The sequence below is a fragment of the Vanacampus margaritifer genome, chromosome 1, assembly GCF_051991255.1.
Source record: "Vanacampus margaritifer isolate UIUO_Vmar chromosome 1, RoL_Vmar_1.0, whole genome shotgun sequence".
Classification (NCBI taxonomy): domain Eukaryota; kingdom Metazoa; phylum Chordata; class Actinopteri; order Syngnathiformes; family Syngnathidae; genus Vanacampus; species Vanacampus margaritifer.
The window spans coordinates 24,627,767-24,645,210 of NC_135432.1; the positions used below are offsets into that span (position 1 = coordinate 24,627,767).

The following is a 17,444-nucleotide window of genomic DNA, read 5'->3' on the forward strand; positions in this document are numbered from 1 at the left end:
CCCCCATAGTTGCTTTTTCGTTCTTGACCCACTTCTGCTCAACACTTAGAATCAAAAGACTTTTGTCATTGAAGCTACGCGTCACACAGGCCTGTTTGTTAGCCTCATGTTGCTATCGTCAGCTAGCCAATCCAATAACAACAACTGCGTAGCTGGTCTTGAGGACAACGCACAGCAACATTTCAAGACACTGTTACATTTGTAAACACTTCACTTGTGATACGGCAACCCGTCACATTCAAGTGATGAGTGATATATTTTTAATCTGGCAAACTGTCCTCACACGATCAGTGGCACTGTTTGGGGACGGCAATAAGTAAACAAAACCTTCTAAATTTAGCTAGTGCATTGCATAAATGTCAGTACAGTGTATATATTGTATTACTGTACTTTTGTTATCCTTTAAAGCATTAATATTAATGTGTTCAAATAAATGAGCTCATTTTAATTGTTTTAGTATGAATCATAGCCATGATGCAGTTGTACAGTATAAAAATGCTTAATATAAAATCATCACAAAACTTACGGGCCACTACTGCAAATTATTTTGTTGATAGTAACCCACAAACATCTGCAGAGTGTGAAATGTTTATGATAATACTTGCACTTCTGGTCTAAACATCAACTTGACATTTTTAGTATTTAAGATGTAAATGGATATTTATGGTGTATGATGTGTTGACACTTTTACAAATAATATGAATCAATGTAGTATTTATCAGTAATGAATGAATATAATGAAAAATGCTGTAAAATGTGAATACCGGTATTTACTTTGCAAGTCAAATCACATGCGCCCCCCTAAATTTTCTTTCTATGCTTCTAAAAGTTAGGGATTACCGCGCACCTCGCAAAAAAAAAAATGTTAGCCTGCTGCCCTTATATATGTGCTAGAAATGGTTAAACCACCATCAACGAGTCTGCCCACGGGGAGGGGCCACCGCATTGCTGAGGAGTGTCCTACATTGTCCCCCACAAATGGCCGATAATGGTATCGGTCACCGCCGCAAGTACTGATACCTTAAAATAAGACTGGTATTGGCACCAAAACCCGGTATCGGTTTTGTACAAGTAGCTAAGTTGATGTATCGAATCTGTTGCTCTCCGTCATTCCCTTGAATTTACCTAAAGTATGCTAGCTTCTGATTGGTTAGTCTTAGTCAGCTGATCAGGGGATCAGGAAGTGTTGTCACTCTACCTGCCATTTATGACGAGTAAAGTTTAAATTAAGAATGAACTCCATCCTGCCTTTTCATTTTATTCACAGTGTTCCATTAACCACCAACAAATCCTCACATTAGACTATAGCTATGCGATGTGTATTTGTCATAAGTTTCGGAGTTTTTTTTTTCTCACAAATTCGCCACTTTATAAACTCGCAAATTTGCGATTTTTTTCTCGGAATATTACCGCCCCCATCCCCCTAAAAAAAAGAAAGAAATTGTGGCCCTAATACGTCGTCGTAGAGTCAAATGTCATTTTTAGTATAAAGTATTTTGCAGCCGCTGAAAAATCGGTGGCAGGTCGCAAAGTTTGGGCACCGCTGCCCTACAGTTTTGTAAAAATCTATTTGGGGGGAAAAGTGGCCATTTAGATTATTAGTAAAAAATGTAAAAATAAGTAGCTTTTTAAAAAAAAAATAAAAAAAATTAAAAAAGGTTGTGACTAACGATAAGACCAGGGATGCTGCCCACAGAAGCAGTTTTATCGGAACAACACTCACTTTTTTTGATAGAAAGGATGGCTTTGTTCTACTAACAGCTGAATTTGGCAAAAATCCGTGCCTACTTTTCATTAACTCTTTGGCTTGCTGATCTGATTGGTAGACAGAACGTTCATCCACTCCTTTATTGTTTGACAAGTGTGCCGATAATATAATAAATGCCAAACTAACAAAAGGTCAAATAGTGAGTCCGGATTCAGAATAGAGCTCTGGGGAGTAAATGTACAGTATTACCGTAACACTTTGAAGGATGTAAACCTGATCCCTAATGTCAGGTTAGCATGCTATCTGTAGCCACATTTAATTAACACTGACAGTTGGGTTTAAATAAAGTTTAAATGAATTTGAAATTAAATCAGCATCAAGTCTTATCAGACTTGACGGTATGCAATCACTCATCACTGACATAAGAAGAGCAAGTTATGCCATCAAAAATAATCCTATAATTAACTTATCTATTCTTTTCAAGGAAAAGGCATTTTTGGGGGATATTGAACCAATTCTAGTTTATGTAAGGACTACCCAGTTTGCCCTTCAAGACAGACGCACAGAGTCATTTCATTGTTCTATGTCGGTGGTGTCACGTGACACCATGTCCTATTATATTGTGATGTTGTCATGGTAGGAGAGGAAATGAAATGCCTTGAAGCTATATGCTCCGTGTGTGTGTGAGTGTGTCTGTGTCTATGTGTGAGTGTGTCTGTGTCTATGTGTGTGTGTGCGTACGTGCATGTGTGTGTGTGTGTGTGTGTGCAGGGAGGGTCCTGTAGGGTTCAAAATTTACCACTCTAATTGGGCAACTTGGGATTATTATTTTTCTCTTAGCTTTCTCATGCAGCCATTGCAGCTCATGCAATGGTCCAAAAAGATTTCAACGGAGGCTTTGATCGATGGGAGTTTATAGCAGAAAATGTTCCAGCACAATACTGGCAAGAACATTACAGTTAGATAGTTAATTAACAGAAATATGTGCTAATTTCTGTCGCCCTTTCATGAAAATTGAGTTTCAAGTCATTTACAGGAATACACGAGTGCTTATCTCATATGCAAAGTATGAGGTTAAAGTACACAATTGTAATAGATTTGTGTGTAATGAGTGTACAAAAAAGTGAACCAATCAATGTTAATCATGCATGTTGCATTTCTACACAATTGTTTTCTTGCTTACTTCCAATAACAGCCATGCACCCAAAAACAAAAAACAATAATCCATTAGTAGCAATTTGCTTGTCAAAATCATGTCCCATACATTACCTCCACGGCGGACATGTTGCTATTAAGCATAATAAGACTCAGTCGAGATATATCTACAGTATATAGATTAGGTTTAGTATTTTCATTTCATTTAGATGTTATTTTTCCCATCATGACACTTGAATGTCGCACGGGCAACATTTACCAGCCAAATCTATAGACGATTCCTTTTGCATTTTAATACAATCATATGCAAATACCCTAAGTGCTCTTACAGTATATGCAAGCCAGTTGCCTATACGACAGCAGTATAATATATATGATACGCCCTACCCCCACTGTGTTAGATAGAATTATAATTTACGAGATCTCATCTAGTGGCTATAGAGGAATTGAGGAGGTTAATAAAGTTTTGTGTGGTGCAGTATGAACAGTGTGAGTGGATGTGATAAGAATGTCATGAATAAAGCTGGTTTGCTCGTTTACATCACCTGGTGCAGTTTTCTCTGACTGTCCCACTTTGAAACGCAGCCCATTGGTGTGTATTGTCAATTTTGATTAGACATTATAAGACAATTTCTCCATTTTGAAGCAGAGGCATCAAATAAAATGCAAAATCAATATATTATTTACATAAAAACCAGATCTACATGATTTAAGTCAGAATAGCAATTAACAATATGTTTAATTATTGTATTTGTCGTTTGCAGTAGTGTAGTGCACTACTCAACTGAGAGCTTTCTCATATATCGACCCAGCCAATTAGCTAATTAAGGTTAACTGCAATTCTGCGCCACACCCCTGCAAACTACAGCCACAACAATAAACTAACTAAAACAATTGTTTCATATAACATCTCATCAACATTACATTGTACATGTGCACCTTTTCAACCTGGTGGTATGTGTATTTATTTACCATTTAAGGGTCTTAATAGGGATTACAAAGGATAGGCACAAGAATGAATTTGTGTTTATTGATGATTTATTAAATGTGTCTTAAAACAATTCAGGCAAAATTGTCTGCCCAACTTGACTGTAACCATCAGCGATGCTGCTGATTTATTCTAGATCAGTTTGCAGTCCAAAGCAGGACAACTACATGACATTAGCTTTAGGAAGCTGACCTACCTCCACACAACCTTTGTGTGCTTAATACTGCACAAATTAAAAACAGGAGTTCAGAACAATTATAGTGACAGCCAATAAATTGATTCATAGATTTTGCCCATTGCTTATCTAAGAAATTTAGTCAAAGGGTCATCCCTAATGGATTCTTTTTATGTGTTTGTGTGATGTGGTGAAAAGGATGGACATCATTTAATGCTTATAACAAAATTCAGCATGCTACATAAAGTCTAAGGCTACGTGTGCTCTGTATCAAGTGCTCTTGTTTAGGTCATAGTAAACCTGGGGCACTTGCCAGCGGAGCTTAAGTCAACCATCTAACAAGTTCCACACATCACAATGGCCTACAATGTCAACTTCCTCTGACAGAATTCTGAGCAGGGAAACATATTGTAGGGTACACTCTCTCTGATGCAGAGCTACCTGACTTATGTTTGTTTACATGCGTGCGCTTTGTTGACAGGAAGCCGGCTCACCAGGAAGCATGAGGAGGAGCTTGTGTAAGTGACAGAACGAGTGAGGGGAAAGAAGGGAGGTGCAGGGAGAAAGGCGGAGAGAGGGGGTATTAGGGTGGAGTGCACTTTTTCAGCAGGCCCGGCAAATGACATGATCTCTAATTACCCACAAAAGCACTGTGTAACCCGAACCACAGATTAGGCGGTATTATCAGGCTTAATAAAACATGACCATCTCTCAGTTTCACTTGCTTTTCACTGCTGTGACACAAACATTGTTGCTGCTTATGACACTGACAGCGCCTTTGTGTACAAGTATGCAGCATCCTCCTTCTTCTTTAGCACCGGCACTGGTATTCGTTTGATGGAAACACTAAAATTATGTGTAGTGCTTGTCTTAACTTGACTAAAAATAACAGTTCCTGAAAACAAAATTCCCTAAAACTTTATTGTATTTTGAATGCAGGAAGGAGATCCAGGTCAAACATTGTAAAAGTGTTTCAGCATAGATACAAAATCAAAACAGATATGTACAGTTATTTTCTGTCCTCAACTCAAAAGGATCAAAAGAATGATGTTGCAACTCTTACTATCTTATCTGCTGTGTACGAATTTGGGTCCAGCTGATTTTTTTTTTCCTGGTCAAATGACACCACTTGTTGCTAGGTACATTTCATGGGGCACAATAATATGAGCTCCAAAGCAAATTAAACAAACATACTGTAGGTCAGCCATTCTCTCATGCTATAATTGAAGTATTAGCATTAGCATTAGCACAGCTCTGATTGCATTGCATCTGCAGAGCTGGTTCATTTTACAAACTGCACACAGAGACAGAGTCACTATTATTTTCTGCTACGTACACAATACGCTACATTGATACCATTGTTGTGTGGGATACAATTGCACACATCCCATACACAAGCACACGTGCAACACACACACACTATACACACATACACAGAATGCTTTCTTGGGTCTCGCGGGTTGTGCCAGTAAGTGCTGCTTTAGAATAGAGTTGTTGTTGGTTTTTTTTTTTTTTACTGTCTACTGTGTTATTAACAAAACTGTAAAAAAATAAAAATAAAAAGATCAGCTCAAGTTACCCTTTCCTGTCTGTTAACAACCCTCGCAATGGGATGATAGGCTGCTGGAGCTTGAAAAGACCTAAAACAGTCCCTAAAAGCATGCCTACATTAACCTTATGTCATTATTTGCAGAATGCTACTTTTCATTCTTCAGTTTCTTCACTTATCTCATCTGCATTGCTCAGGGCCATGTGAATGTGTATAGTTTAACAATACCAAAAAAGGGCCTTTTTTTCTTACTTTCCTGCGATATTCTCCACCCCCTGACCTCTGTGCTTCTTTTTCAACAACATCAGTCAAGATCCTTTCTCTTTCCATAATTGTGCTCTTAAGCCAACTCCCATGCTTTAAACCAAATATAATAACAGTGCAAAGAGCTGACGCCACGGTATTACAACTTCCATGTAGCAGACTTTCTCAAACACTTCTCCGGCCCTTGTAAACAATCATAGAGCTCATCATTATCTCTCCAAAAAGAGCCACAGTTGGATTCCCTCAGTTGTTCTGTGGGCTCCCGCGGCCTCTGCTACAATTTCAGCCTTGCCCAGGCAATTATATCAGCCTGCTAAATATGTCAGACAGACACAATAAAGAAGTATTTTTGACAGATCACATGGACTTCGCCACCCTCTCAGCAGACTTTGACTTCCATGTGTGTGCTATCCCTTCAACCTGCAGTGCAAACACTGGGGCCGATTATATTTGTAAGAGATATTCCATTAAACAAGAGAGTAAAAGAACCTTACAACCTTGGCAAGGAGCTTATAGCAGGCCCCACAGTGTTTGCACAGGACATACCTCGGGAAGCTGAGACAACCAAGAATGTTTGTCCAGATCCCTGCCTCTTCCATTCATACATATATGCATACATGCCCAACATGTGTGCGGTATAGAAACTAATGACGCCTTTCATGCTGAAGGTTCTTCTCATGCAATTCAACAATTCAGGTATACACATTATATTATGACTATAAACAATATAAAGCAGGCAACGAACCATGTTTGCTAACTTGGATACCACGGACCTCAATATAAGGCCATGTTTAACCGTGCCATTTAATGATTAAAATATTATGGAAGATATATACATATTAATGCAATAATTTACATAACTACATTTACGGTGAGTAAACATTTAGAAATAGTTACTACAGTGAAAACAATTTATGATGTACTACAATATTTTTTTTTCATTTTCTAAATATTGTAATGACTGCAGTATTTTATTTCTATATATTTTCCTGACATTCGCATTTGAACGCTAAAAAAGAAAATCTCGAGCTTTAACACTGTCACACATGGTTATGTCAGACTCTGTGCAGCCATTAACGAGCATAATCAACATTTAACTAAACACCCAGGGGACTATTCTGCAGCAGGTGCTGGCACCATTTCTTCTTTCTTCTTCAGCTGTAGGAATGAGGATGCCATTGCACAGCCCCATGGGAAGGCCCTGGCAGACTCATGTAAGCACAGTACACAGAGAGATGCATTTGGGCTTCATTATGGCTAAAAGAGATGCACTTGTACCCACCAATCAACAACCATGACACTACAAGACATATTTGCAATATCACAAATTATTCTTTTACAAAGATAATAAGACCCTCCGAAATCTACAAAAGCTCCTCGTTTATCGGTGACCTTTCAGACCAATAGATGAAATAAGTGAAATAGCAACCAAATATAATATATTGCATTACTTATTTACATTATAAAGAGTCATTCATATACTACCAAAATACATGCATGTGAGATGTAGGTATTTTTGTCCATTTGGGGTCACCATTCTCACATATTTAACTCATTCAATCCCAGACATTTTCACTGAAGCAACCCCCTTTGCTCCCGGCTGTTGTACTGGATTTTGACTGATTTTGCAAGGCCCACAGAATATTGTGTTCTTTTGCTATAAAAACATGGAACCTACCAAAAGAAATACTCTCCTGACACCTGCTGGCCATTTTTGTAATAACTTGCATAGCTTTAAGAGAACTCTTCATGTCAGAAGCTGTATCAAAGCCCTCTGTATGCTCTAACATAAAAAAATAACAAAAAATAAAAAACATATGAATATATCTTTGGGACATTTAAAACATTTAAAATAGAACATGTTTATACATTTTTGGGAGCAAATCCCTCTCTCCCTCTCCCTCTCCCTCTCTCTCTCTCTCTCTCTCTCAGATTTTGAAATAAAGCTGAAATACTTGTAAGTTTCTGCCTGACAACAGCGTATCATGATAGACGTGCTAAATGTCAATATAAAATAAATAAATGTTCAATAAAATGTTTGATTGAAAAAAATCAGGGAGCAAACGCCAGCATTGTGCATGTTGTAGGCAGAGGCTACAGTGTGACAGTAGATTTAAACCGCAATTACAAGAATTTAAGAGGACCTTTTGAGCACAAAAACCTGTTTTGAGCACAAAAGAACCGTCTTGAAAGGTGCCGAAGTAGCTGTCGAGAGTCGAGCCAACGAAGCAATGTGTGCGCGCACATACTTTGTTGCGTATGCGCGCCAACCAAAACTGTGGCTAACTTTGTTCAAATTAAAGACCAGTCGACTCAGTACAACTCTTGGGACAAGATTATATTGTGCACACTAGCCCAATTAAACATATCCGGATAGATACGTGGCTAGTTCCTTGTTTTTGACGTGCTCGCTCCAGTGTTAGCCAGCACCAACCTTCAGCATCAGGCAAGTAAAACTCTGGTAATAATGAGCCCACTAAAAAGATAAAGTAGTCCTAAAATGGTTGGTCAACTCTAAGGTTTATAAACCAAAGAAACTATTACATTGTGAATTTATGTATTTATTTATTTAGTTAGTTATTTTTTACCAGATATTTTGAAGTAGTTTTCCTCTGGATAGTCGTGTTTTATCTAATTTGATCTTTAATCAGTTTAATTGATTTTAATGTATCATTTATCAATGTAATTGTTTTTCTTATTTTAAACTGGAAAAAATATCAAAAAATATTGATATTGAATGATATGAAATACTCATATTGTGATACACTCTGCAATCATATCGCCCACCCTATTTGTATTTAATAATAATTTTCTGACAAATTAAGTGCAATTGGATCATCTCATGTGGCACCCCTGATGATCACACTCACAGCATACTGTACTAATGTGCCAAGGCAAAATGGGTGGAAATCAGTAAGTATGTGACATTACAAGGTTAGCAGTAGTAAAATAAAGTCACCAAGGTGAAAACATTAATCAAAGAAAGAAGTTCAGACTGTGTGACCATGTCAGAGCCAATTTTGGTTTTATTGAAATGGTATCAATAAATATTTCATTTGGTCAGAGTCCCCTATAATAAAAAAACTCTGTGTGTCAAAGTGTGGGGAATATGATGTAGTGTCTGTTTGGTCACACACACACACACACACACACACACACGCACACACACACACACACACTCACACACACTGTGTGTCACTCGCTTTTCCACAGTGGTATGCACAGCCTTCCTCTGCACAGGGCTATGAAAGCAATTGTGATTGTGATGCCGGAGTCAGCAAAACGCTTGAATGGCCCTGACTTAGCATCACACGCACACACACGCACGCAGACACTGTCCACATACCGGGCCACTGATTATTTCAACCCATTTGACTCTCACTCATCCTTTGATTCTCACTCTGCGCCTCCCTGTCACATGCCACAGAATTTGTCATTAGCTAAAAGCGACAGCAGTGTACACGCAACATGAATATGCAACAGCCTGCCTGAGTGACGGCTGCTACCGGTTCATTTGTTGTCCCTGCCGAGGAGGTTATGTCTCAACTGAAGTTTGTAGGGTTTGATTACGAGCAGGATTACATCAAAAGTGCTCAAGCAATTCCCACACATTGTGGAGGGTAAAGGCACAGGCCAAGAAAAGATGCTGCAGGAGCAGATCCAAACAAAGCTATTTTCCATTACATTTATGATGTATTTGAACCTCTTTGTAATATTGTAATTGCTGTTTCTTAGTTGCCTTCTTTGTTTTTTGCTGAATTTTGAAAAATATAAACTAGAAAAGTTTTCTGGTGCACCAAACACCAAATTAGGATTGTTAGGCCTTGGTAGAGGTCTAATCTCTAATGAGAAATATTCTAGTTTCAAGGTTAATGTTGTTTCAATCTAAATGACATAACTGAAGCACTACATTGTAAAAATATATGATGACTGACCCTAATTTGGATTGTTTGGTCCCAATGAGCGTCTTTCTTGTTGTTTCAAATTCTAGCCATGTTGTTGCTCTTTCACATTTGCCCAGAACGAACAATGAAAACAGTACATTGCAAAAGTATTGCATCACAACTTTTTTGATAGGTGGTGCCTAAACAAATGAAGAACCTATTCAATTTAGCTGGGGATCTAAACCTGGGTGTAGGAATTGAAGTCACAATTGCTACAATGGCACAGTCCAACTCAAAGAATCACATTACTATGCAGGTTTTTTTTTTTTTTTTTACAAAAACTTGGGTGGTAGGTTGCCGGTGGGCTTCTCTACCATCAGGCCTACCACTCCCATTACGCTGAGTACGCATACATGCGAGGGTACCATTATCCATGTGACTCCTCCGTTACATACCAGAAGATAGTCCATTAACTAACTAACAGATAATGGACAAAAACAGTTCCCGTTAGTCCTTGGTGGGAGTTTGAACCCGATTGACATTCTAGTTATATGTTCTATATAGACACAAGGTTGACTCGTACACCGTACAGAATGACCCCATCTATTCACTTGATGCATTATGAGCCTGGATGGAAACACTCTGAATATGTAAAGTGAAAGTAACCTTTGCACCACACACACACAGACACACACGCACGTGCATGCATACAAGGCAGTACTGTAATAAAAAAATGTAAAAAACAGGAGCGCGATAAGGCATTGAAATGGAGCGCATCATTTCCCAGCTTATCAGAGGCAGCGAAGGACCACCAGGCAACAAAGCTTCAGCTCTTTAGTCATGTCCTATCGAGGCAGATATCAGTTGTTGGGAGGATATATGAGCTGGGTGGGGCTTGAGTGTATAAACACTCTCTCTGCACTCTTGTACTGTAGGCAATGCCTGACTGGAGCGGCTGTAGCAGTCACCACTGTTTGATTAAGGTATTCAAATAAAGCAGCTGACAAGGTGTTCCCTTCTCCCAGAGCAAACGAAGAGAGTCTGGCAAACAAATAGCCTCTGCACAGTTGCAATTGTGCAAGTGAGGAAGAATGTATCTGGTCCTTCTAAAACTGCCTTTTTGTGCATCACATGAGTAATACATGTAAGCATGCTGCCCGTGAGGCAGCAGACAGCATTAACAAATGACACAGTTTCATATTATCCCTGCTCAAAGCTGCTGTGGAGCTATTATTCTGTATATATTCTCTCAGGCACTGCGAGAGCGCCACGGAGATAAAAGACGTGAACGCATAGTGAAAATGAAGTGGGCACTGAAAAGTAGTGAAGTAGAAATCTTCAGGGTTATTTATGGATCTTTCTGAATCATCTCATCCTGCATTTGAAGTATCCCCCACAGTTCATTTTATGCTGCTTTTTCTTGGCGACCAATTGCCGAGCATCATGAACACAGTGTTGTCACTTTTCTTACCAAGGGGGTTATGCTTTGGTGAACAAAAACGAAATTAGTTAAATGATTTACACATCATTTCACAGAGGGGTGTGGCATAGCAAGCCATTATATTTTGTTGCAAGTCCAGATATATGTGGGTGAGTGAGAATCTATTGCAAGAAACAATTAAGTCACAATTTGGTGCGGATCCAAACTCGGACTGCTCAGCTTTGGAAGTCTGCGCTCCACTGTTGTATCATTCGACTAATCAACCGTATTGGAGGTATAAACAAAGAAAGAAAGCCTGAGGCCATAAAACATGCTCAGTACTCTTTGTTGTACTTTCTGACTGATCAACACTGTAACAAATATGCTTTCACTGAATGAGGTGGGCGGGATAAAAAAAAAAAGTGGCACCGGCAATCTAACAGCATGCACGCAAATGATTATGAATGAAAGCAGCTGCGTCGCCAAAATGAGCAGTGGGACGGCGTCTGAAAGCATGGCGGCGGCACACGTGTTCGCTGTCACATAAACTTGCTAATTACTCAAAATGGGCTTGCGGTCACATCCGCGCAGCATCCAGTGGCAGTCACCTGGCACAGTGCAGGTTTGCAAATAAACACACTGTAAAGATGAAATACAAGCATATGCTCAGGTTATACCAATTAAGATTGTTCTCTATGGGTATATGTTTGTGTGACAGATAGAGACTCGATAGAAAAATAAGCAATGCTAAATCTCATCATGCTCACCACATTGTCTTACATTAAGCATTTTTGCTCAAATGGCTTTAATTGTCTATCAAGAGCATCCCAAATAATCTGAAAAAAGACCATGGAATTATGGTAATAGGCAAAGCGGAGAGGATAGAAATGGAATTTCTGACTCCATAATGGACAAGAAAGCGTAGAATCAAGATGTCAGGCATGATGTTTTGATCTACAACATTTTGAACAGAACGAATAACAGTTGTCTTTTAATAAGCGACAACCTTGAACTTCATTATGTTAAGAAGACAAACAAAGCATTAATTGTTATCGTAGTTTACATGTATTAAGACACCTGCACTTGTGGCCGTACTCTGGTATTTCAGTCATTCTGCCCGAGTAGTGTCACATCCACAGGCTTCGGCTCCAGGATTATGCACTAAGCATATTCTTGGGATGATCCAAATTCATTTCACTCAGAAGCCTACAGAAGTGTGGGCTGAGTGGAAAAGTATTTTTTGAGTCACAGGTATAAATATGTGACTGATATGAACTGATCTTAAACCAACACCTCTCTCATCTTTCAACTAATTACTGGAATGTTCCGTTCGGTTACACTTTCCGTTGCCCACACAGTCAATCACACAGTTCCTAACAGTGTCATGTATCATTCACTTCACTGTAAAAAGGGGAACATCGTCTTTAGGAAAGAAAGTTCATCAGGGATCAGCGTGAATGACTGACAGGGTGAGTGCCAACATTTGAAACATGAAATCTTTGGATAGATGGCCTACTATTGATGCAAACTATAAACTCGCTAGACACTTCATTGGGTGCACCGGCACAGTTGAATGTGATTTTGCCTTTGAAAAGAAAACAATAACGGGTTTTGCATACTGTACCATATGGTTGTCGTTTGTAGTTGTGTGCATTGAGAGCTATTTCTAACATTTTGTGTTTGGTGATGTAGTGGAATGACACTGTCAATCAAAGTGAGCATCTTTTTAAAGGCAGCAATAGGTTTCTTTAAGAAAGTGTACCTAATGGAGTGGCCAGGGAGACTCGAAAGTAGTTGGCCATGTTTTGTTGCACTATGCTGAACTTATAGACACAGTGCTGCTCCAACCATGTTCCAACATGACAGTTAGCTCTCTTCTCAGTGGCTTTTATATTAAAATGTGTACTGTCAAATGCCAAGTGCGCACTTCAGTCACATTATGCGGTACGTATGGCGTTACAAAGCAATTAAGAGTACATTATTACTAGCAAACACCCATTAAATCGTCTAACTCCTGGTGGTTAAGCGTGCAAGCTAGCTATAAAGAATCAAGGAGCCCACTATGGATTCTTTACAGCCTCTCTTTCACGCCGGGTTGGGACAAATTGCAGATTTGCGCGTAACATCAACATCACCGTGGAAATGTCACATCAGAACGACAAAATACAGCAAAAGTAAAAGTTACACTAAACGTGTATTTGTAATGCCAGGTAAAAATAAGGTATGTGGTCAAACACGCAAACTATGAAGAAGAAAGACAGCGAAAGTAAAACGCGCGTAAAATAAAGAAGAAGAAAAAACGTCGCAGGTTGTCAAAACGTTGGCGCGTACACACACAAACACACACAAAAAACGCAGTGTGTTAATTACTTATTGCAATTGTTTTACCTTGTTTGAGTGGTAATAGTCCAGCGAGCTCAAGCAACTTGGATCAGCGGGTAAAGAGCATGAACCCACATTGGCCGGGGGAGCAGGGTAAAATCTCACGTCCATCTCAGGTTGAGCGAGCCTGAACGCATCAAATCACTTCCAGCTTGGATTCGAACTCACTGTTGTCGAGAAAAAAAACTCTCACACACGCCAAAGAAGAGAATTAGACAAAAACGGCGAATTTAAGTAGTTCTCGGTGTACTTCCCCCCCCCCCCCTGTTCAGTGCCCGGCTGGTGCGCAGTGGTCCTCAGCGTGACAAATAGTCCCTCACTCCAAACACAAATGTCATGGATGCACACGTGCTGCCACAACTACTGTATATCCGGGTATTCCACAACAAAACAAATCTCCCAAGTTACCACTTTCTTTTTCTCTCTCCCTTTGTTTGTTTGTTTTGTTGTTGTTTTTAACTCCACCGTCAAATGCCAGCCTTCTCTGTGCGCTCTCACACTGGCTTTGTTATGGACGTGCACATATTCTCGCACTGGTTCCAGTTCACAGAAGTGGTCGGACTTCCCTCTGCCATGCGACCTCTGCCGATAATACACGGGAAAGAGGAAAATAGAAAGAAGGAGGGAGGGGGAGGGGAGGAGAGATTGGTTGGCTGCCTTGGCAACCGTGTGCTCCTTTCTGCAACTGCGCACTCCCGATTAGGAACAAATGTAGTGTATAGCGTGCGCGCACGCGTGCGTACGTGTGCTGCTTCTATACTGGTGTTCCATAAAGGCTCCCATACGGGTTATTGTGCCAAGGCGGAGTGCAGGGGGATTCACTCGCTCACTGAGTTCATGTGCAAAAAAGTTCCATTACATTTTGTGCTTGTGTGTGTAGTGAAGTCCAGGATTTGCATGACTTTTTAAAGTAAAATTCACCTGCTGCACCCTGAAAGCACATTTACTGCTACATGGGATTTTTTTTCATTACGCTATTTACAATGGAGCCAACAAAATAAATTTTAAGGCCACACCATATGAAATAAGAAAACATGAACCATTCATCATCCAATTCCAAATTGTGCACCAACTTCTGAGGCATTGGGCAGTAGAGGCAAAGTTAATTTATTGTATTATCATCATTATAGTCTATCAATTATTTTTAAGATGTTGCAAAATTCATCTGAACATATTCAGTTTAGGTCTATCTCCCGTTACTCTTAAACATGCAGTTTAAACCTTTACAATGTTTGTAGCATTGCATCCTATTCCCTATAACATCACAAGTAATTTTTACTTCATGATTTCTTTTCATCATTACATTTAATCATAAATTGAACAACCCATCCATCACTGAATGCATTTGAATGGCCTTTCAAAATATAGTTTATACTTTATCTTGGACACTCATTGAAATACATTTCAAGTCAAGACATTTTAACTTTTGTGACTAGAGTCCAGAATTATGATCACAATGTATTTAACTGAATTCGAATTTGCAGGGTGCCTAGTCCAGATGACATTGAAATAGAGTTACAAATATTTCGTTATATTCCATTAAAACATTAGTTCACTAAACTGCCTTATTTTTGTCCATTTTGTTCATTTTACCTCTCCAAGTATGATGACTTGCCTGATAGGCAGTTAAAGCAAAGTTTATGCATTTCATTGCAAATTACAGCACATATGCCTGTAAAAAGTTTAATGGATGAAGTGTTTTAATATTGCAAATACAACCGCGCGACAATGCACAATGTGATGGTATAAATACGCAAATAATGAGTGAACCCAGCAGCCAGTGGAATTATGTTCAAGAGTTTAATCTTGTATCGCCATCCAGTTGCAAATGTGTGGTGAGAGAAGCCGAAGCTGGGAGAGCTGCCTCTGACAGCTCTCGGAATGTGATGGATAGCGTACCCTTGCCCTGTGATGTGCATGCACATTTGATGTTGAAATGGCCTATCCACGGCACCATTGTCTTTCAATCATGTCAAGGCAAAGTACAGAACAGAGCACATTTTCTGTTGCCCGACGTTATTACTGTGCTACAGCACAATCCTCGCACCCGCGCCTGCACGCAAACGCCTTTCTCTCATGACTATGCTCACTTTCATTAAGCCTGTTTCTGAGATGAATGTTGTAATCATATCAAATGGTTATACATTATAGTGGAGAATCTAAGGTCAAATTCAATCTGTTGCGGGACGTGGATTTGTTTGGATTTCAAAACACTTTCCCCCAAAACTATCCCAAGGTCAAACTATCGCCAACTTAAAACCTTTATGAACTGCGCAGACAATTTTTAATGGACATTTGAACATTGCAACAGTCATTCAAGTGTCACAATAAGTTCACCATTGTTAAAAATTAATGAGTGACTTAGCAGTTTGAAAATTGCAAGATATGAATGTAGCCTTCATTTACTAATCTTCCCACCTCCTCCTACGCCTCCTCCATTCAATAATGGATAGGATTACGAAAGTGTGTAGTTGTGATATAGTAAACAGAGCGAATGCATTTTCAGCTATACAACAGAATAGCAGCTAAGGCTAGCAATAGCACGGTAAACAAGTCGACGTGAGCCACGGCTGCTAAGTTGGTGACATGACTTATTGCTAACAAAGTGCTAGGTGAGGTTTTTTTTGTTTTGTTTGAATGTACAATCAATTACAAATGAAAACAGGGTATAAATATACCTGTTGACAGAAATGTTGCTTGAGGTCCCTTCGCTCTGCTTGTTTGCTAGTGCTAGCATTTTCCTTATTTTCCAAAGGTGGGTATTCAAAAATAATTTCAGCTAAGATCCCAAAACCCAAGCTAAAAGGTCAGCGTGATGATGCTGGGGTGTGCCGCTGACCGGCTATGCGGGTACGAGAGAGCACACAACAAATGCAGTCACGCCACTTCATCAGTTATACGGCTTCTTTCTTCGATAAGTTGTTCTCTTTTGGCCACAGTGTATTGTGTATAAACCAAAAAAAGTCAACATCCCCTTTAAAACATGACTGCAAAAAAAACACACACACAGGGGCGGGATTAACTGGGTTTTGGTATTCTCATAGCCACATGTAGCTTGGCGCAGTTAAAAACTTTGCGCTGCAGTAGCACAGCCGACTTGATTCATCACCAATCAAAGCGACTCCTCTCATTCCATTTTGAATCGTCACGCTAGAGGTGTAGTCCTTGACATGGCAGAGGCTGAAACTGATTTGCTGAAGTGCATGTAGCAGATCAAGGTGTACAAAGTATGTTTATAAGGAACTGCAATCATACGTCCACGGGCGGATGATGTAAAGTTGGCCAGTGAGAGCACAAATCTGTGAAGTGGCCATTCAAAAACTCTCTTCCGCCCTAATCGTTTGTGTTCGTGTGCCTGCAGGCCAACAAGTGACCATAGAAGTATGATGCAAATACCTTAACCTGTATTTATTGTTTTCACATAAGAATGCCACTTATGTATCGTCTTTACTGTGATTAAACATCTTGTAGACAGGGATTCTTAGGTGGACCTGAAAGTTAATAAAAGAGTGTATAACAGCGGTAGGGGTACATTTGCGTGTTTGTTTGTTTTAACCAAAGCAATGACGACAACGTGTTCCCACTGCTGTGTCTCTCTCACCCCTCTTAATGTTAGAAGGCAGCCTCTTTTATTCTGCAGAGCGGGCGTTGACTTGCGGGCACAGTCCGTCCTTCCTCAAACCCACCACATCCACCCCAGCCTCGGGCCCAGCACACTGAGGGTTAAACACATGGCTCGGTGCCATGGCTTCATGGGAATGGAATGTGGAGTGCTGTGTGTGCACGGCTCCTTTCCCAGCATCCTACACTGCCCTGTCGCATGCTAATGATCAGTATTATTGAAGCACAATTGATGGGCTAGCAAGCAAACAAGAGAAACTAATTACTACTAAGGCTTTATTGTCCTTTAATTACTCAA

At 39.7% G+C, this 17,444-nt stretch overlaps 1 protein-coding gene across 2 annotated transcripts in view; it reads right to left on the bottom strand.

Moving 5' to 3' along the window:
- LOC144063984 (TOX high mobility group box family member 2-like) overlaps nucleotides 1-14,110 on the bottom strand; it is a 98,267-nt gene extending 84,157 nt beyond the window's left edge. For both annotated transcript variants that reach the window (XM_077586102.1, XM_077586093.1), the window contains exon 1: nucleotides 13,532-14,110. In XM_077586102.1, coding sequence (XP_077442228.1) covers nucleotides 13,532-13,636 — 105 coding nt within the window. In that variant the 5' untranslated portion in view covers nucleotides 13,637-14,110. The remainder of the gene's footprint in view (nucleotides 1-13,531) is intronic.
- Nucleotides 14,111-17,444: the final 3,334 nt, after the last annotated feature.